This window comes from Martes martes (assembly GCF_963455335.1).
Source record: "Martes martes genome assembly, chromosome: 8".
NCBI lineage: Eukaryota > Metazoa > Chordata > Mammalia > Carnivora > Mustelidae > Martes > Martes martes.
Genome location: NC_137895.1, coordinates 22,711,043 through 22,733,419, shown reverse-complemented (window position 1 = coordinate 22,733,419; position 22,377 = coordinate 22,711,043). Strand labels below are relative to the sequence as shown.

General features: G+C 37.6%; 1 protein-coding gene across 5 annotated transcripts in view; it reads left to right on the top strand.

The window, feature by feature from the left end:
* The first annotated feature begins 5,963 nt into the window (after window positions 1–5,963).
* TMPO (thymopoietin) overlaps window positions 5,964–22,377 on the top strand; it is a 28,483-nt gene continuing 12,069 nt past the window's right edge. For 3 of the 5 annotated variants that reach the window (XM_080811419.1, XM_080811418.1, XM_080811417.1), the window contains exons 1-3: window positions 5,971–6,528; window positions 13,481–13,607; window positions 16,992–17,150. In XM_080811419.1, the coding sequence (XP_080667545.1) occupies window positions 6,250–6,528; window positions 13,481–13,607; window positions 16,992–17,150 (565 nt within the window). In that variant the 5' untranslated portion in view covers window positions 5,971–6,249. Of the gene's footprint in view, window positions 6,529–13,480; window positions 13,608–16,991; window positions 17,151–18,264; window positions 21,818–22,377 lie in introns of those variants that run through there. The other 2 variants (XM_080811416.1, XM_080811420.1) reach the window with 2 other exon arrangements.

The window sequence follows — 22,377 nt, the reverse complement described above, 5'->3', positions numbered from 1 at the left end:
GGCCTATAGAGCAAGGCCAGATTGGAGGTCCCACTTACCTGTCAGGGTTGTTAAGAGAATCAAATAAGGCACAGCATAGGGAATGTTGTTAATGATATTATAACAGCATTGTATGATGGCAGATGTTGGCTACACTTGTGTTGAGCATAAAAGAAGTGGAGTCACTATGTTGTACACCTGAAACTAATGTTAACATTGTGTCAACTATACTAAAAAAAAAACTTTAAAAAAAGAATCAAATGAGACATACATAAAAATGTTGTAAGGCAGTATATATATATATGTGTGTGTGTGTGTATATATATATACACACACACACACATATATATATATACATACATGTCATCATTTACACTGCCGTAGCTCTAAAACTGTTATTTCACAGGTTCCAGCTTCTTTCCAAGTTTGGACATCTGTACTTTCCTAGAATAGCCCATTTGCTGAATTGCTATAACTCTGAAACAACTTGAAATCCAACACTTCATTTTAAGTTCTACAACCAATATATAGGAATGATGTCAGGAAAGAGGCTCTGAAATATAGATCCATATTTGAATTCTCACTTAATAGATCTGTGATTTTATTCTTTTCCTCTAAAAACTTTCCAGGCATTTATTCTTCCAGGTAGATTTATCCACTAGTACAGAATGCTCTGAGTATTTATTTCACCTGTCTAATAAATTAGCTTTCTCTTTTGAGATTATTTTTAATCAGTTACCAAAGACTGATGAGCTGATAAAATGGAGGCTTTGGAAATATAAAACCAAAAGACTGAATTCTGATAAGCCAACTGATTTCCTAATTTCTCACACTAATTCCAAAAGAAAAGTAGTTATGTTTATAAAAGCATGTGTTCATCATAGAATTTTGATAAATAGAGAAAAAATAAGAAAGAAAACAAAAATTACTTGTTCCCCACCACCTAAACAAAATTACTACAAACACTTTGGTCTATATCTAGTTTTTTTTCTTTGTATATATTTTTTAAAAAAATATTTATATACACTGTTCTTTACAGAACTGAGATCTTACTCCAATATGGCTCTCTTTTTGTTTTCTTATTTTTTGTTTAATGCTGTATTGTGAAAACACTTTCATATTCTTAAAAAAAAAAAAAAGTCAAGAACATGACTTTTATGACCATGTAGTATTTGGTCATCTGCTTTTGTTTGAGGTGACACCTTTAAATTCACAACCAAGCTGTATGCAAAATGGAATAATGAAAAACAGAAAAGTCAGCTGTACGTTAATAACATTTAAAACTTCAAAAAGAAAAATGAAGGCAGTTATCCAAGTGACTTATGGGGAAAAAGAGTTTCAGAACAGTTTTCTGACAAAGTCATTGCATTGATTTATTTTTTTAAGCTGTGGCTTCACATGAGATTATCTTTCCACTGTCTCCCAAGGTTTTAGGTATCAATGCTGCAACATTTTAGAGTTAAAAAAAAAAAAAACAAAACTAATACCTGTTTCAACATAAAAGGTAATTTTTAAAAATTTTATTTGTATGAATATAACAAAATAAAATATTGTCCTTTTTTTCAATTAAGAAATTTCACAGGGCAGTAGAGCATGTGACTCTTGATCTCAGGGTCATGAATGAGTTCAAGTGCTATGTTGGGCATGGAACCTACTTAAAACTTAAAAAAAAAAAAAAGATCTAAGAAATTTCACAGGCATTGATCAAAGAATCAAGTCCTTGAGCAGAAGAGAAGGATGAGATCCAGAGTACAAGGGATGGAGTTGCATCTGATAGATGCAAGAGCAAATGACCACAGAAATGATCTTCTTGAAGTTGAGGCATTTCCTGCAGATGGTTTCCAGTTTCTCAAGTATGATGCAAGTTCACCAGCTAAAAATGGGGATAGGTGGGGAGAAAAGGATGTAAAAGATTTGAGTAGAGAAGCCAAGGTATGAATGGTTAATCCAGCGAATGAATAGTTTTGCCAGACAGTATGAAGTGCTCCCATGAGGTCTGAGGTCATGAATTAAAACCAGTCATCCCTGTCGTATGATTTTTCTATAGCAGTCTTTGCTACTTGGATGCAGCAATGAAATGGAAAAGTTTGTTTCAGTAGGGTTCAGTCCAAACATGACTAAATAAGAGTCTACCTTGAGGTTCCTCCAAGTCAGAAAGATAGAGACATTGGGGTAAGAGAGTTGAAAATGTCTGCAAAAGAGCAATTACAAGGATTAATCGAGGAACCTAAGTTGGGTAGGTTGGAAGTGTTTATGATGTCAGAAGCATAGTAATAGTTTTTTTTTTTTTAAGTGTTGGGCTTAATAGAATGGAGGTGGTAATAGGTCAGTGAGAGTATAATGAGTTGAGGAAAAAGGCTAGTGATTGACAACTATGATGCTTGAAATTGAGATTTAGAAGGCAAAACAGTTATTTATTGCAAGGTTCAAAGTTACCACTTGCAGTGGATGGATGATACGGAATAGAGGAACAAGTTGCTGGAGATGAAGAGGTTAAAATTCTACAAGGCCAAGTGCTGAGGGTGCCCAGCTAGCTCAGTTGGAAGAACACGTGAGTTTTGATCTCACAGGTCATGAGTTTGAGCTTCATGTTAGGTGTAGAGATTATTTACATAAACTTTAAGGGGTGCCTGGGTGGCTCAGTTGGTTAGGCGTCTGCCTTCAGCTCAGGTCATGATCCCAGGGTCCTGGGATGGAGCCCCGCATCGAGCCCCACATGGGGCTCCTTGCTTGGTGCAAGCCTGCTTCTCCTTCTCCCACTCCCCCTGCTTGTATTCCCTCTCCCTCGCTGTGTCTCTCTCTGCTGGTGTCGCGTGGGCCATCTATAAGAATATTAAATTCAGGGGCACCTGGGTGGCTCAGTGGGTTAAGCCTCTGCCTTCGGCTCAGGTCATGATCCTAGGATCCTGGGATCAAGCCCCGCATCGGGCTCTCTGCTCCACGGAGAGCCTGCTTCCTCCTCTCTCTCTGCCTGCCTCTCTGCCTACTTGTGATCTCTGTCTGTCAAGTAAATAAATAAAATCTTTAAAAAAAAAAAAAAAAGAATGTTAAATTCACAGAGAAGATAGGGAGGGCTGGAAAAGCTAGAGCAAGGAAAAACAGCCTGTAATATCTGAGGGAGAGTGGCCAAAAGGTTGATACATGATAAAGATGTTAAAGGTGATTTAGCAAGATTATATGAATTTCAAACGTTTCTGAACAAGGAAAGAAGAGAAATAGTTTTGTAGTAGTAATCAGGAACAAAGAAGCCACCCAAATTCTGTAGCCCAACCTCTTGGCCTTAAGGTACACGGAGTATGGGGAAAAAATAATTCCTACTTAGGAGCTCTACAGCGGAGTTAAAAGCAAAAATTACCTTCATCCCTAAAAATTAATAGTGCTAGGGATATAGCTGGGTGCATCTAGGACAACTGCAAGTCTGAATTTGATAAGTCATGACTTAGTGGATGATGTAGAAAGGTGATCTGTCTGATAGCTTATGACATCATCCATGTCTCCTGGGAAGCATATAATCTGCAAGAAACCTCCGGTTGATAAGTGTCTAAGGATAAAAAAAGGAGAGGTAATTAATGAAAGGGAATGAAATGTTTTTGCTCAAGGAATATTCGTTTCAAGCATCTAGAATGCAGTTCTTTGTGAATTATATTATCTTTACTGTTGGCCTGTAAGACATAGTACTTGTCTATTTATTTTAAAGATTTTATTTATTTGAGAGAGAGAAAGGGGGGTGGGGAGAAGTAGAGGGAGAGGGACAAGCAGACTCCATGCTGAGCTCAGAACCCCCCACATGGGGCTCAATCTCACAACCCTGAGATCATGGCCTGAGCTGAAATCAGAAGTTGGATGCTTAACAAACTGAGCCACCCAGGTGCCCCATACAGCATCTATTTAAAACAACTTGCAAAAACAAACACCTTTGCAAACTCAACAGGTGACTGATTTCTTTTAGCTTGTAGTTAAAAAGTAGGATGAAGTATTATTTCTAAGGATTAAACAGCCTGGAAAATGGAAAAATATCTGGTGCAAGGACCCTATGAAAAAAGTCACTGCACTATCCTTGGGTAATTCTGTGACTTCATCACTGTATTCTACTGTCATCAAATTTAGGTAGAATATTATCCTCAGGTATCAGTGATGCCTCCCTCTCTAAGGATCCATTTCAAGGACCAAGCTCCTCAGGTATCGTCAGACCATAGGGCAGCTATCAGAGCCAGGAGACCCTTCTATGTACCCAATCTGGTCAGATCATATATAGCCCTGGTAACTCTGATCCTTTTCAGATACAGCAGCAAAACCTACCTCTTAAAAACTGTTAGTATAATCAGGCCGGAGCCAAATTCTTCAACTGCAAGTTAACAATTTAGCAGGATAATTTGCTAATCCAAATAGGGTAGACTAGACCCATCAACTGTGGTCTTGCCAAGATTATGCAGACTGGGACTATCCCACGTGCATTAATTACGTTTGTGGTGCAAAATCATGGTCCTTTGCCTCTCAGCTCAGTCAGCCAATGAAGATAAAAGCAATTGCCTATGTGCCCAGGGAAGCTGTGGGGAGAAAAATGAGGTAACTTTCACAAGGCACCCTAAAAATGTACCAAAAAATTTGCTGCTAAAAATACAATTTTTAATTTGCATTACTAGCTAATTACAATTGCTGAAATATATGGAATACTGAGAGTTCTAGAAAATAATTTAAATAAAAAATTGCCCCTAGGAAAAGAATTCATCATTAAACAGCATCTCCTCAATTTGAACAAAATATAATGACTTAACTCATAGGGGACATTTTTAATGAAGGCACTTTTAAAACATTTCCTCAAACAACGATGCAGAAATCAGATAAACATTTTAAAAAACTAAGCCGCTTATAAAACAGCTTGGAGGTCAGAATTTGGGGGAAATGATTAAAGTACCCTAAATGCAAGGTTAGTTTCTTTTCTTTCTTGGAGGAAAGCATCTTGGAACATGTACATTCGTAAGAAACACAAATATTTGTCATCACTGGTATTTGTTTTCAGGAAGGCATTTTAATCTTAAGAAATTCCTGATACTTTTCAATTTGGATCGGTAACATGGGCTTGATTAGGGTCCCCGGCCTGATTATAGGTCACCAGGCTCTGCTATGATTGAAATCTAGATATGCACCATCTCAGTTATCTTAAGTTGCCCATTAAGGCATTCCTAACTGTTTTGCTTCATCCTGTTTTATTAATTAACATTAGGTTTGATGAAGTTATGGTAAGATACTTATGGGTGTAAGAATCTAACCCAGAGATGCTCTCAACAAAAATGCAGTTAGCTGTGCCCCAGTGTTCAAAATGAAATTTAGAAACGTCCCGACCTGTAGGGTAAGAAACGAACGAAATATTTGACGATACAATTTTGTCGCAGATTCAGGAACATTTTAAAGTGCCCAGTCGTTGAGGTCTGGCTTTTCCCGAATTTGAGAAACAAAAGAAGCACCTGCGAGCAGAGAGGGATTTTACTGCTTGCCCTCCCCTTTCCTTCCCCCAGGTAAACCAAATCAAGGAAGCGGAGTGCCGATAAGCACGCCTTGCTCCTTTTCTTTCCCTTCGGGGCGAGCGTTTGGGGAAGGAAAGGCTGCGGTCATTCTTCGGTAAATCAGTGTCCTACGATTGAGAAAGGCCCAGTCCAGGGTCCTCGCAGCTGGCGTGAAAGTCGGCCCATTGGAAGGCGAGCGACCCCAGAGAGAAAAGCTCCTTCTCAAGCAGGGAGTGGGGGGCGAGGGGGAAAGAAACCGCACACAGTAGTACGACTTGTCCCTTATCGGCGTCTTAGGGGAAGGGTGGAGAAAAGGGAAATAGAAACGGACCAGGCGCCGGGGCTCCCGCCCCAGCGGCTTTTAAACTGCGTTTCTACAACCTCTCGCACCGTGCAGCGGCTAATGGAACCCGCGCGAGGGATCCTACCAATCACCGCCCGGCTTCCTCCCATCGCGGGCCAATGGCGGCGCGCGTTCTTGGGGCGTGGGTGAAACAGGCTGATCTCTCCTTGCTTGTGTAGTGTGTGGGCTGGGGTTGGTGGAGGCTCCTATCTTGGCCGCACTTGGTCCGCACTTGTGCTTGGGGGCTTTTGTGTCCGGCTTTTGCTTTGCTTTGTGTGTGCGAGTTTTTGCTTTGCTCCGCGGCGCTCCTCCCGGGCAGGAGCCGTAGGGCTCGGAGGCGGCAGCGGGGTCCCCCCGGGCAAAGAACGAGCGCGCCGGCGTGAGCGGGTGTGAGGTCTGCAGGGAAGGGGATTCGCCGCGGAGATGCCGGAGTTTCTGGAAGACCCCTCGGTCCTGACGAAAGAGAAGTTGAAGAGTGAGTTGGTCGCCAACAATGTGACGCTCCCGGTGGGGGAGCAGCGCAAAGACGTATACGTGCAGCTCTATCTGCAGCACCTCACGGCGCGCAACCGGCCGCCGCTCGCCGCCGGCGCCAACAGCAAGGGGCCCCCGGACTTCTCCAGCGACGAGGAGCGCGAGCCCACTCCGGTCCTCGGCTCCGGGGCCGCCGTCTCAGGCCGCAGCCGGGCCGCCGTCGGCAGGGTAAGGACGCCCAGCCGGGGCCACAAAGGCGGGCGGTTGGCGGTTGTCGCCCCTACCCCCTCCTCCCCGCGCGCGCTCGCAAGCCCTTCCTCCTTGGCGCCCCCTCTTGCCTCCTCCGCGGCGGGGCTGTCGCCGCGCGGGACCGAGAGGCTGGCCTGTGGGTCTGCGGACGCAGGATTCAGCTTGCAGCTCTGGAAGGGGAGGCCGCTGGAGGGAAGAGTCGCGAAGTTGGGGCCGCAGGACTAGAGGTAGTGTGTGTGGAAGGTGTGAAGTCGGCGTTTGCTGTTCTGTGGCGCGCGGATAGCTCGGTGTCCCTCGACCGTCGGGAGTGGGTATTTCGGCGGGGACTTCCGTGCCCGATTCGAAAGCCCTTTGGGGAGGGTCAGCCTGAAACTGCAGTAGGTTACGTTCGAGCGTTTTCCCGCTTTATTAACTGAAATGACTAGTAACCGTGTCCCAGAGCGCTCCCTGGAGGGCAATTTGTGACATACTAATTTCTAACCAAAATTTGAAATAAAGAAATTCCCGCCTTTTTATGGTTTTGCATACGGAGGGCTTTTTGAACCGTTTATGTTTTTCTCGTTAAGTGTTCCAGCAACAGGGTATGTTTTGGCGGGGCAGTGTTCTAAATTAAAATGAGCACTTAAAAATAACGTCATTAAGCGGTTATCTTAGGCGCCTAGAATATTTGGAAATTCTAGAGGGCTTGGGTTTTTGCTTTTCTTTTTTTTTTTTTTAACTTTTTGGTAAATTTTGCATAAGAAAAGGAAAGATTTCGGAAGCCAGAGTTGCTCATTTCTTGACGTTCTGATGTGTCAGTGATTGCAATTTGGACTATCTAATCCCGGTTAAGTCTCAGTTTGGTTTTACCAAATGCATATTCTGTTTGAGAATAGTTTGGGTTTTGTTCTGTGGGTTTTTCATATGCTGTTTTGTTGGCGTGAACTGCGTACTTCTCAGATTTCAAATCATGACAGACCGTAGTTAAAATGGGTGATTGGATGTAATATACGTTGCTTTGTAAGGCTTTGAATGTGTTTATAGTTGTTGAGTTTGATAACTCAGAAGTACTGCGTTCTTCAAAGTTGTGTTGTTTAGTTTTTAAGAAATCTGTGTGATGTGTTTTTCTGGACTACCAGGTGGAAATGAAAGAAAGATGTAATGTAGATTTAACTAAAAATCTTAATCTGAGCTTTAGAGAAATTGAAAACCTTAATGTCTTAATTCAGTGCCTGGCAACTGGGAGTGTCAAATATTTATTCGTTGAATGAAAGACCAACTGCATCTTATTGCTTCCTATGTCTTAGTGGATTTGAAGAAAGCCAGTTTACTTCTCCATAATAAAGAGAAATTTAAGAGATTCTTAAAGACAAAGTAAAGCGTATTGATTATCTGCTTTTTCCCCAGCCCCATGGAAAAAAAAAATTCAAATGATTTTAGTAAAGATTTTGGTGGAAATGAAATATTTTCCATTTAAATCAGCACACTAAAAAAAGTTCTTCTGTAGAACCCTATATTGTATTCTGTGTGAATGTATTATTCTTGAGCCGCGGAAGTACTTGGTTGTGTTTATAATAGGATTTTTCGTTCTTAATTTAATTCGTTTTCAGCAGAAACCTCCACCTTGATTTTGATGCTTTTCCTTCAAAAACTTTTAAAGAGTATGTCCCAACTAATATAACATTGTATGTTAACTATACTTCAGTTTAAAAAAAACAAAAAGTATGTCACAATCTGCTCTGTGTTTTGGAAGTGTAAAAATTTGAGTTCAGTTATCTAGCATTTTTGAATTCTACCAAGTGTTCATAACTACTGGAGACTGATTTCTGCAAACCCTACCCACTACCATAATTATATAATTTGTTGGATTTTTTTTGTATGCTAATTGATCGTGTTTGTTACTTACACATTTCATCTCAAATTTCCCATGGTATCAGAGTTGGTCAGCACCTCTCAAATAAGTTCTGGGTGAAAGGAATTAATATTTTAAGAGAATCTACAATTTACAGTGGCATGTTACGCCGTTTATATCTCATTTAATGTTTTAATCCATATAAAGAAAAACTATCTCGTAGCCATAGATTCAAGTCCTATCTGCCTTGAGTTTTTAAAACTCAAATACCAGGTTCAATGGTGTGAACAACTTGAAAAAGTTAGTGGTAGTTGGGCGGTAGCATCATTTTCTGTTTTAAAGCACATTAAGTAAAAGTGACTGAAAATTGAATTTAGGAATATGATAGACTTTATCAGGAAAAATAATCTTGAATTTGCAGGAAAAGAGCCTTAGGATATTTATAATACTCGATAAAATTATTCTCCGTACTCTTATGTGTACAGTATTTTATGTTATGGCCATTGTTAGCCCCACATGTAAAACAATGTAGTCACATTTCTTAAAGAATATAATCTAGCAGAAAGTCAAATTATGTTTGAGAGTTATAGATAAGGCAGATTTTTTTAAGTGGTAAATTTTTAACATTTTAAAACAAACCAAACATTACTGTGGATTGGCCAAGGACTGAGGCTATACCTTCTATTTAAACATGGGTTTATGAAGAGTATTTTTGATTGAAGGAGAAATTTTCCATTTAGCCATGGCCACGGTCTTTTAGATTCATTTGGTGTGATATGACAAATATTTGCATGTTCAAAATTTTGGTTTTGGTTTTGAGTTTTCTTGTTTCTGAGCTTTTTATTTTATGCATCTTGATTATGCCAGTGTTTTTAGGTGTTGAAATTACCTAGATCGTTGACACAAAAATAAACAATCACAAAGTTGGCAATCTGCCTTATCGTTCCAAGGTACAAAGCACAGGTATAGCTATTTGGAATCCATTGGAGCATAGCATTCTTGAATGGTCTGATCTAGCAGATCATGAGTTTTTAACAGATATTTTAAGACATGGAATAGAACAGTAAAAAGTATGCTAGCGATGTTGAGTGTTAATTAAATCATAAATTGACTGCCATAGTTTTCAGTAACGAGTTAAGTGTAGACTTTTTAATCAGAGTGTTCTAGAGTGGGGATTAAAATCCCAGGTCTGGCTCCTATTTGGATGACCTTGAACAGTAAACATTGTCTATCAGATGCTCGGTTTTCATTTGGAAAATAAGGATAATCTAGTAACTACTAGTAGCTACTTAATTGAGGATTGTTAAAGGTTGCGTTTGTTAAGGTGTCTAGTGCTCAGCGGTTGATACCTATTACATGTGATTTCTGAATTTTTTTGTGTTTATTTAGCTCCAGAGCAATACAATGTTACCATAATATTTTTTTCAGAATTGGATGAGGTAAATTTGTGAAAGTGATACAGGTGTAAAGTCTGCTCAAATGTTTCTGTATTGCTGGAGTTAGCTGTGCCTCTTTGAACTTCAGTTTCCTCTCCTAAAACGGGGATGTTAGTATCTATCTCAGAGGATTTTTAGGATTCTGTGTGAGTTAATACATGTAAGAAGTTATCCAGAACACAACTTGGTATATAGTAAGTGCTCAGTAGAATCTATTTTATAATGATAATTACTGTTGTGCTTCATCTTGCTACTAATGGTGGAAATTTAAAAATAAGAGTAGCTGGGGACGCCTGCTGGCTCAGTCAGTAGAGCATGCAACTCTTACTAATCTCGGGGTGGTGAGTTTAAGCCCTGCGTTGGTCGTGGAGCCTGAAGTTTTAAAAAGTAATGAAATAAATAATAGCTCATAGGTGATATTATCAAAGAACTGTTGGATTTTTTAAGTTGAGAAAGACTTTAGAGATCATCTGGTAGTTGGGAAGAAACTGGAGAACGGTGCCTGGCATGTAGTAGATACCTGGTATTTTTGACTGAATGAAACTAAGATTATGTGATTTACTCAAAGGAACAAAAACTCTGGATGCAGAAATCAGTACAAATAATGGTTCCTTCTTCCAGATTGAAACTGCTGGCTTGATAATTATGTATAAGACACTTACCTGTCTCCCAGTTTGTATTCCTATTAAATTTGATATTTCATAAAAATAGCAATACAGGGGCGCCTGGGTGGCTCGGTGGGTTGGGCCTCTGCCTTTGGCTCAGGTCATGATCCCAGAGTCCTGGGATAGGCCCCGTATCGCATCGGGCTCTCTGCTCAGTGGGGAGCCTGCTTCCCCCCTCTCTCGCTGCCTGCCTCTCTGCCTATTTGTGATCTCTCTCTGTCAAATTAATAAATAAAATCTTTTTTAAAAATGGCATTACAGGGGCACCTGGGTGGCTCAGTGGGTTAAAGCCTCTGCCTTCAGCTCAGGTCATGATCTCAGGGTCCTGGGATCGAGCCCCACATCTGGCTCTCTGCTCAGCAGGGAGCCTGCTTCCCCTCTCTCTCTGCCTGCCTCTCTGCCTACTTGTGATCTCTGTCTGTCAAATAAATAAATAAATTTTTTTTTTTAAAAAAGCCTCTCCTTTAAAAAAATGGCATTACATTTCTGGAACTTTTCTCTCTGCAAATTAAAGATAAAAATCAGGTAGCTTGTTAATTCCCTCTTTATTTGACATACCTTATGCTAGTTTATTCCCCTCTGAAGATTTTGTACAGCTGTAATCTTTCATTATGTTTTAAGAAAATAGAAGACTGTTGGGTTCTGCTTTGACTTGATAAGGCTTTGTTATTTCTTTTTTTTTAATATTATTAATTTTTATTTATGTATGTGAGAGAGAGAGTGGGGGTGAGCAGAGGGAGAGAATCTGAAGCAGACAACCCACTGAGTTTGGAGCCAATGCTGGGCTCTATCCCACAACCCTTGAGATCATGACCTGAGCTGAAATCAAGAGTCAGACACTTAACCCACTGAGCCACCCAGGTGCCCCAAGCCTTTTGTTATTTCTTAATAAGAAGTGGATTTTTAAAAATAAGTGACTTATTTCTCCCTCACTAGATGACACTTTCATTCACACAGCAAAACATCTGTCAGATACCTACTGTTGTGTCAGGCAGTCTTTTTTTAATTTTAGGTGCTTGGGATACAATATGAATATGACAGTGCCTCTTCTCTCTGCTATCCTCTTAAATGTTGCATCCAAAACACCTGAGATACATGTTAAAATACAGATTCTCAGGCCCAAGATTAGGACTCAGACTGGGGTAAGACTTTTTAAAATAGGGGTTAACTTTTCCAAAAGTTTTAAAGCTCTGATAATAAACCAAACTGAGGCACTATTGCTCAAGGAATTTACCATCTGGAGAAGATAAAGTATGTTTACAAGTAGTGGTGTGTGGAGAGTGCCAAAGGAAGAGATTTCTTGAAAACCTCAGGCTGTTGTAAGAAATTAAAATTCTTGGATGTTTTCTTGATAATAAAATGTGAAAATTCTTAAGGTGGGAGAGATTATCTACCAGTAATCTGTATTTGATTGATTTTCTTTTATTTAAAGTATATATGTTTTATATATTTATATAAGGGAGTTTTTGTTCCCAACCTTCCCACAATTTTTGGAAAATTCAAGTAGGTCATCAACACAGGATTTGGTCTATTTGATATTTTAAAAAGTCTTTAAAGAATTCAGGGCTATGATATATAGAACTCTTAGACTCTTGGCAGCTCTTTTGACATTAACATGTAAGTTGCTTACAGATTTGAGCCTGATCCTATCAGTGCAATGTGTATTAAAGCCTTCTGAAGGTACCCTAATTTTCATAGCCATTTTTTAGTTATATAAAAGATTTCTCTTGATAAGATTTATCTTATTGGCAGTTATCTTTAAACACTAATTTCTCATAATCTTGCTTTATATAAAATACTTCAAATTTGTATTTGGCTAAAAAGCAGAAAGTCTAATACATGGCCAAATCATTTCTGATTCCCACCCTCGGAATTATTAAAAGTAAACAGTGTGCAACTATTGTTTTCACCATTTTTCGTAAAATATTTCTAGGATTCAGTATTGACTCATTTGCCTTAAATAACAATTTGCCTAAATTGGCTTTGATATTTGTGACCATTATTTTAAAAGCCATTTTTTTGTTCAGTTCTCTGAGGCTTTCTGGGGTTGCTGAGGCATTTTGTAAGGCTATCTGCCACAACCGTAGAAGGCACCCATACTTCTGCTCTCTTCTCTTGGTTAGCCTTGGAAGTTTATGTAGTTTAGATAGTTCTTCCATTACAGACTGCCATTGCTTAAGTTGAAATTTCTCTCAAAGCTTTTTCTGTGTTCTTTCGCCTTTTCTAAGTAAAACAGCCACATAGAACTAAGTGTGGTGACAAAGCTGTGTCAGGAGGTGATAGCCATAAATTTTGACTTCTTTCATAGGTCAAAAACTGGGCACTAAAGTCACTGTATTTCAGTATTCATTTGGGCTTCTTAAATTCTGATATGCTTGTGTAAAGGAAATCATTTTTTTTTTATTTTATTTATTTATTTGACAGAGAGAGAGCTCACAAGTAGGCAGAGAGAGAGGAGGAAGCAGGCTCCCTGCTGAGCAGAGAGCCCGAATGTGGGGCTTGATCCCAGGACCCTGAGATCATGACCTGAGCCGAAGGCAGAGGCTTTAACCCACTGAGCCACCCAGGCGCCCCTAAAGGAAATCATTTTTAAATACAACTAAGACATATCTTTATGGTAAAGTCTTACTTTCGTAGAATAATTTAAACTTCTAAGGATTTTTAAAAGAGGTCAGTAGTAAATTGTATTTCTGATTATCTGATGTTTAATCCCAGTCTGTTTACTCTTGAATTTTTTATACCATCATCTTCTCTATAGCTAGGTTAGCGAAAACTGACCATTTTAATAGTAGTATTTTTAAAGTATGAGTTATTTGTTATAATATCTTCAACTAATGAGTTGCTTTTAATTTAATTATATTGCTAAGGCCTGGTAAAGCTATAAATCAACAGAGGGTATGTTTGCATGTTTATCGTATACAGTCTTAATTATATAGTAGTATAGTAAAAAGAACATTTTTTTTAACTCTGTGCAAATAATAACTGGACTTTCTTTACAGAAAGCCACAAAGAAAACTGATAGACCCAGACTAGAAGATAAAGATGATCTAGATGTAACAGAGCTCACTAATGAAGATCTTCTGGATCAGCTTGTGAAATATGGAGTGAATCCTGGTCCTATTGTGGGTAAGTTGGTAAAATTTCCTTTTCTGTGAGTGCCTTACATTGTTTTCTTGTCTTGTCTACAAGTTAGAGTTTGGGTTCTAAGGAACAGTGTGTCATTAATTATTAATGTGGCCAGGACACAGGTTCCTTGACTATAAATGAGGAAAATAAAATGAGAAAAATGAATTTAGATAATCTCCAAGATTATCTCTATTGTTGAAATTGTTTCATATGGTGCTCATGTCACAAGTACATGGTGAGACATAGGGATCTTACATGACAACTGAGGAAAATACGAGGTGATATAGTGGGCCAGGTTCATCCAAATCAGTAAATTGGTGACAGACTTACTAATATAACCAAGTTAATCAATTCCTAGCATAGTACCCATTTTTAATTATCATTAAAAGTACCGTTTTTAAAGTCTTGTTTTGATTGGAAATCAAGAATGGTCCCTTAAAGAACAAACTAAAAAAAAAGGACTTGAAACTAAATACACTAGATTTCCATGATTTGGTTACTATTGGTGGTTTTTGCCTTGATTTTGGAGGGTCTTGACGGTAGCCTCAAGATGAGAAATGTCTGTTTTGGTATTCTGAATTGTGTGAAATTTTAAACACTGGACAAATCATAAGAGACTCAACCATAGGAAACTGAGGGCTGCTAGAGGAGAGGGGGGGGTGGAGGGATGAGGTAACTGGGTAAGGGGCATTAAGGAGGGCACATAATGTAATGAGCACTGGGTATTATGTAAGACTGATGAGTCACAGACGTTTACCTCTGAAACTAATAATATATATATGCCAATTAATTTAAATTAAAAAAAATTTTTAAAGATTATTTATTTATTTGACAGAGAGAGATCACAAGTAGGCAGAGAGGCAGGCAGGTGCCAGAGGAGTGAAATTTTAAACCAGTCAGTCTGGAATTTCCTCGTCCACACTTGTGGGGTAATATGGATAAGACCACCTGCTCTGCCCCTTAAGGGGAAGGTGAACTTTCCTGGAGCAATCTTTTCTTTTGCTAGCAATCTTCCTGTTTCTGCCTATAAAATTCTATTCGGTACAGTTCCTTGCAGCTCCTTTCTACTTGGAAGATGGGATGCTGCCCGATTTATGAATCGTTGAACAAAGTCAATTAAATCTTCAAATTTATGCAGTTGAGTTTTGTGTTTTAACAGCACACAGGTTTCTGTATCTTCATTTCTCTTGGGTCAATACCTAGGAGTAGACTAGCTGGGTCTTGGCATGCGTGTAAGTTTGCCTTTATAAGAAACTACCAACCTAACTGGAATATTTTGCATTCCCACTGACCGTACATGAGCATTCTTGTTGTTCCTCGTCTTTGCTAGCACTTGAGATCGTAAGTAGTTGTTGAGTCATTCTGATAGGTGTGTAGTAGGATCTCTGTGTGGTTAATAGGTCTTTCCGTAATGATTAATGATGTTGAGCATATTTTCATGGGTTTATTTAAGGATCTTAATATTTTGCCTATTTTTCAATTGGGTTGTTTTCTTACTGAATTTTGAAAGTTTTTTTGTATATTCTGATTACTTGTTTTTAAAAATCTGATACATATCTTGGGATATATCAACACATATATATCTTGGGAGATGCATTTTTCTCTCAAGCTGTGCCTGGTTTTTTTTCACTCTTTTAAAGAATTTTTTTTTTTTTTTTAAGATTTTATTTATTTGACACAGAGAGAGATCACAAGTAGGCAGAGAGGCAGGCAGAGGTAGAGGGGGAAGCAGACTCCCTGTTCAGCAGAGAGCCCGATGCAGGGCTCCATCCCAGGACTCTGAGACCATGACCTGAGCCGAAGGCAGAGGCTTAACCCAGTGAGCCACCCAAAAAAATTTGAACACTAGCAATTTGGGGATTTGTTTTTGTTTTTGTTTTTTCTATAGGTGAAGTTGCAAACAAAAATTTAGAATGTTGTCTTTCATTTTATTTAGCATAGTACTTCCAAATAGCTGGAAATAAGCCTATGAATAGAACAGACATTTGATAACTTTTTAATTTTTCATTTAAAATTCCAAAAGGGAGATGCTACAAAATGTGTATTATATATCAATATGTATTAAGTTACATGGTGGCATACCAGCTGTTCATTTTTTCCCAACCTTTTTGAGGTATAACTGACAAGTTACATATATTTAGTATGTATAACTTGATGTTTTTGTAGTATATATTGTGAAGTGATCACTGTGATCAAGCCAGTTAGTATATCTGTCACCTCACAATTTTAGTTTGTTTATGGATGTGTGATGAAAGAGCACTTAAGGTCTACTTCTACAGATTTCAAGTGTATTAAGTATAGGCCATTCTAGATATTAGATTTCCAGAACTTAATTCATCTTGCAGAAATTTTGTACCTTTTGACCAACATCCTCCACTTCCCCCTCCATCTTACAGCTACTTATGTAACATTTTGAGATGTGTTGTTTCTAAAATATGTATACTTATCATCATTTTATTCATCTTATAGAAACCAGAGAGACATGCAGCTAGTGTAAAATAGAAAATAAAAGCTATTTTTGGCTTTAAATTGTCATTCATGCTGAAATGTGTTAAAAATGTGTTTATAATCCATTTTATTTTGCTAACTGATATGTAATTTCTGCTTGTGGCACACATTTTCCATAAAAGGTCATTTTAATCACAAAGTAGTTTTATCTAAAATGATTTAATGCCTTAAATATATACAATTTTTTTTAAAGATTTTATTTATTTGAGACAGAGGGCACGAGTGGGGGTGGGGGGAAAGGGCAGTGGGAGAGAGAGAAGCAGGCTTTCCACTGAGCTGGGAGCCTGATGGGCTCAATCCCAGGACCCCAGGATCGTGACCTGAGCCAAAGGCAGACACCCAACCCACTGAGCGACCAAGGTGCCCCCCAAATTTATACAGCGTTATATGAAAATATATTCAACTAAAAAAGTTATTTATATGCCTTTTCTTTTCCCATAACTGAGTGGCTCTTTTTAGGCATATTAAACTCTGAGAGTCATGGGGTTTTAATCATAGTATTTAGAGGAATACGGTTGTTTATAAGTGATTTTTTTCTACAAGGCAAATACTATTACATAGTACTGGGGAAAAATAGAGTCCAAGACTTTTCAGTCAAAATACTTGGTCATACATGGCTCTTTAGTAGGTGATCTATAGTAAGATTTATATCAATCTACTATGTATTTAATGTTACTAAAAGAAACATTGTTGTAATCATGTATTAAAATCTCAGAAAAACACCTATTTTAGAAAAGAATCCTTTATATAGTTTTTAAAGCACTTACAATGTAGAAAAGGAAAGAGTGAATGTAATATTTTAATGTTGCTAAAGACAATGAGTAGGATCTTAAACAAGACAATACAAATGCTAAAGCAAGTTCTGCCTTAATACAGGAACAACCAGGAAACTATATGAGAAAAAACTGTTGAAACTGAGGGAACAGGGAACAGAGTCAAGATCATCTACTCCTCTGCCAACAATTTCTTCATCAGCAGAAAATACAAGACAGAATGGAAGTAATGACTCTGACAGATACAGTGACAATGAAGAAGGTAAAATTTTAAATGTTAGTCAAATAAATGTAATTTTTTTCAGACTCATAAGGTACGGTAACCATGAAGAAGATAAAATTTTAAAATTACCAAGTTACACGTAATTTTTGTTCATATCATCAGTAATCCTCTAAGTAATTTCATTTGAGTACCCTTTAAGAATTCTAAGAAACAGAAATGTACAAATGTCTGTTTTGTTTTGTTTTTTTTTTTGTCACCTAAAATTGCCAGGTACCTTTTTTCTTCAAATTTCATTTTTCTAAAAGAATAAAGTATTAAAAATAAAGATGAAGTTCCCCCACTTACCCTTTTTAAGTATTATTAACACAGAAGCAACCACTGTCATTAATTTGGTGCTAACCTTTCCAATCCATTTTTAAATAACTTTTTTTTTTTAAAGTAGGCCCCATGCCTAGTCTGGAGCCCGTTGTGGGCTTGAATTCACAATCCTGAGATCAACACTTGAGCTGAGATCAAGAGTCGGGTACTTGACCGACTGAGCCACACAGGCGCCCCTAAATACTTTTTTATATGTATCTAAAACATAATATTATTTCGAACTTTAAAAAAATTTATATAAATAGCATGCCAAATCTTTTCATTTGCTTTTGAGATCTCATCCTACTGATAGATTACATGTGTTCAGTTTATTATAATTAATATACAGTGGTAGTATTTATAATATGGCATATATTCTGTTCTCTGTTAATATTTAAATTTATAGTCTTTGCTAGATAATGTGATTTCAGGGCACCTATGAAGCAAATATTTTGACGTATTTTTAGTGGACTGTTATAAGAAAATTTGGCCATAATTAAGTATTTTTTGAAAATAGTACGTGAAATTAATGACCTTTCTATAATAAGAACAACTTGATACTTTTTAATTTTTAATTTCATATAACTTGTTTGTCAGTTTCATGATTATTTAATTTGATTCAAATTGCTTATATCTTCATAAGCACTGCCTGCCAGGGCACAGTGTGTCGATTGGTTGTTCAGAATATGAAATATAGTCTTTTCCTTCAACAGCACTATGTTAGCAAGGAGGCAAAGAATAAAATTAGCCTGAACACAAGTAATGCTTAAACTTCCTGCCTCTTTTGCCTCTACAGGAAAGAAGAAAGAACACAAGAAAGTGAAGTCCACTAGGGATTTTGTTCCTTTTTCTGAACTTCCAACTACTCCCTCTGGTGGATTTTTTCAGGGTATTTCTTTTCCTGAAATCTCCACCCGTCCTCCTTTGGGCAGGACTGAACTACAGGCAGCTAAGAAAGTTCATACTTCTAAGGGAGACCCACCTAGGGAACCTCTTATTGCCACAGCCTTGCCTGGCAGGGAACAATTGCAGAAGTTAGCCTCTGGAGGGAATTTGTTTACTTCCTCCAAGTCTAGCCATGATAGATGTTTAGAGAAAAGTTCTTCGGCATCTTCTCAGCATGAACTCGCTGCCATGTTGGTCTCTGCTGCAGCTTCTCCTTCACTGATTAAAGAAACCACCACTACTTGCTATAAAGATATAGTAGAAAACATTTACCATGGAGAGAAAAGTGGAATTCAACCATTGTGTACTGAGAGGTCCCGTGTTTCAGATCAGTCAGTTCTCTCCAGTGAAAGGAAAGCACTAGAAGAGTCTGAGAGATCACAAGTAATTTCTCCACCACTTGCTCAGGCAATCAGAGATTATGTCAATTCTTTGTTGGTCCAGGGTGGGGTAGGTAGTTTGCCTGGGACTTCAAACTCTACAGCCTCACTGGATGTAGAAAACAGATGGAAGAGAATTGATCGATCTAATTATCAAGACACTGAGTCCCTGTCTCCTCCACGAAAATTCCCTCGGCTCAGTGAAAAGTCAGTAGAGGAAAAGGATTCAGGTTCCTTTGTGACATTTCAAAATACACCTGGATCTGAACTGATGTCGTCTTTTGCCAAAACTGTTGTCTCTCACTCACTCACTACCTTAGGCATAGAAGTGTCTAAGCAGTCACAGCATGAGAAAATAGATGCCCCAGAACTATCTTTTCCCTTCCATGAATCTATTTTAAAGGTAATTGAAGAGGAGTGGCAGCAAATTGACAGACAACTGCCTTCATTGGCATGCAAGTATCCAATTTCCTCCAGAGAGGCAACACAGATATTATCAGTTCCAAAAGTAGATGATGAAATACTGGAGTTTATTTCTGAAGCCACTCCGCCAGTAGGTATTCAGGCAGCTTCCACGGACTCTTGTGATAAACAGTTAGACTTAGTACTTTGTAGAACATACGAAGCTGCAGCATCAGCATTGCAGATTGCAACCCATACTGCCTTCGTAGTTAGGGCAATGCAGGCAGATATTAGTCAGGCTGCACAAATTCTTAGCTCAGATCCTAGTCATTTGCACCAGGCACTTGGGATTCTGAGCAAAACATATGATGCAGCCTCATTTCTTTGTGAAGCTGCATTTGATGAAGTAAAGATGGCTGCCAATAGCATGGGATCTTCCACTTTAGGTCGCCGCTATCTCTGGCTGAAGGATTGTAAAATTAATCCAGCTTCAAAGAATAAGCTGGTGGTTACTCCCTTTAAAGGTGGAACATTATTTGGAGGAGAAGTGCATAAAGTAACTAAAAAGCGTGGAAATAAACGCTAATAAAGTTAAGAATAAAGATACCTATTTGATTTTTGATACGGGGAACTTAGCAGCTTCCCCAGGAATTTCAAGTGCTTTTATGCCAAGATTTTGAAGATCCAGGTTGGGCTATTTTCGAAGTCAAACTTCTGCCCATCAAATTATAGTACCAAACTATTTGCCTACGTAGAACTGCCTTTATATTTTTGGTTGCACGGATAGAAAAAGCCTGATAGAAATAATTAAAAGATTTCTAGGTCACATTTTTGCCTCATACAGTTCATTCTCTCCTGTTAAGATTTTACAATTCTCCAAGACTAAGAAAACGCTAATAGCTAGAATATAAGTGAAGTCTTCACTGATTTAAATATTACTAAATATTTTTTCACTTTCTGGAACTTGTCTACATTTTTTTCTTTTATTCTCACTTTTGTTTGTTTTTCCTTCTGTATTCCTTCATAATATTCTAGATCAATGAAATACAAAGTGCCAGTCTATAGACAGTTACAGATCCACAGATATGTATGCACCAGAATTTGGATCTAGAGACACTTTTTAGATCAATGACAGTGTTTATTTTTGTGGGAAATTTTTATTGATAAAACAATGTGCCAGTTTACATTCTGGTGCAAGTGTCTCATTTCTTCAAGGACTGGTAACAAACAGTTCATGGACCACACCTTACAAAATACTGCTTTAAACCATGTAATTGTGGAATGGTGCATTCTAACTATCACTGTAGTGTGTCAGATGAACTAGACACTGGAAAAGTGGGGCTTTTTTTTTGTTTTTTAATAATTTCAGGTTATGTTGTGGTTCATGGATGGTTAGATTTAATCTAAATTCTAAAAGCAGATTTAAGCTATTTTTTAAAAATTCATAAACACTATATTCCTTTGTATAAAGCAGTATATTGTGTTTTCATTTCTATGATTGTAAGATGAGTCTAACTATAGAGACATTTAATAATCAAATTTCTTTGTATTTTTATGGAAAATAGTAGTGTTAAGTATCAGCAAAATTCAGTCCCTTTGGTACTCCTGGCAATTATTATATTTTTACTATACATGTCCATCTTTGCAGCTTCCTGGGAGTAATTTTATTTGTCATTTGTCTTCTGGAATGTACATGTATACATGTACCTACTAAGTGCTATGTGACTTTTTCTAATGTATTACTGTAGAATGCTTCTGCAAATTCAATAAAGTTGTAATTTGAACAGTTTCGTGTGGTCTCCAGAAACATGTTGTATGTGTGTTTTATTCTTGGAGTTGCAACAAGTTAGGTATTTGTTCTTGAACATTTCCTTTCCATTTCTTCATTGAAACGTGCTTGAGATTCCAATGGTATAGTTTAAAATATTCTACTTATTGTTGTGTGGTTTTTCTTCTGTTAAAGACCATGTTTTTATTGGCTGTTGGAATTTAAATTTGAAAGGAATTAATCTATAACCAGATACTTTATTTGTTTAATCAATTTCTGCTCAATTACCACTGGGTTCTTTACTTTGTGATTTCTCATTCTTAGATTTTGAATTAATAAAACATAAAGTTTATAATGCTAAAGGTTGTCGCAAACTTAAATATATCAATAGATAGATTAATAGACATTTGGGGAGGTGGGGGTGGGGTTGATACATTAACCCTAAGTAATATTGACCTATTTGAACTAACATAGTAAAAATTACTAGTTGGGGGAAAATTGCAAGTAGACTCTGGACTGACTAGTACTAGACTAGATAGTAAAACCTAACTGTCCTGACTATTTAGCACCAGCGCATCAAGTTCATGAAAAGCTAAGCTTTTTAAGAATTAACTCTATTTCTATCTTTGATAGGAAAGTACTCTAACTTAAATTTTTGGTAATATCATTTTTAGTAGTCACAACAGACATTAATTTTGCTATACTATGATAAATAATGACAAAAATGTGGGACTTAACTGAAACTTTTATAAGTCTTTAAAAATCTGGCTCTTCAGGAGCACCTGGCAGGCTCGGTCGGTAGAACATATGACTCTTGGGGTCATGAATTCAAGCCCCATGTTGGGTTTAGAGGTTACTTTAAAAAAAAAAAAAAAAAAAAACTAGCTCTTCAAATGGTGATAAAAATGAAGGCTAGGAGAATGGAATATTGAAGACTATAAAAGATATATTTGAGTGGTTAGCATCATGGTGAAATGCTAATTAATATATATGCACTGGCTTCTCTTCAAATAAATGTTACTTTTATTATGGAGTGACCTGTGAGTATTACTTTCTGTGATCAGGATTCTTTATTACCTCCTTAGTTGTACCCAGTTTTTTTATAATCACATCAAAACAGAAGTGAGGACTTTTAAACTGCACTGAAGTATCAGTGTCACTGCAATTACTTTTTTTAGAGGCTTAATACCATACAGTTGTTTTCAGTCTTAAAGTTCCCTATAGCTTTTTTCTTCCATATTTCAAATTTTAATGACTAACCTTTGTTTATATAGTAGTAATGCACTGTGTGAACAAAAGAATATTAGCAACTGTGTGTTTTAATAGCCTTTTCCTTTATCCAAGTAGTTTTTTTGTGAAAAGCCTCCATGGGCAGTTTGAATTCACTTTATGTTTTAGGCTTTTAGTCCCAGAA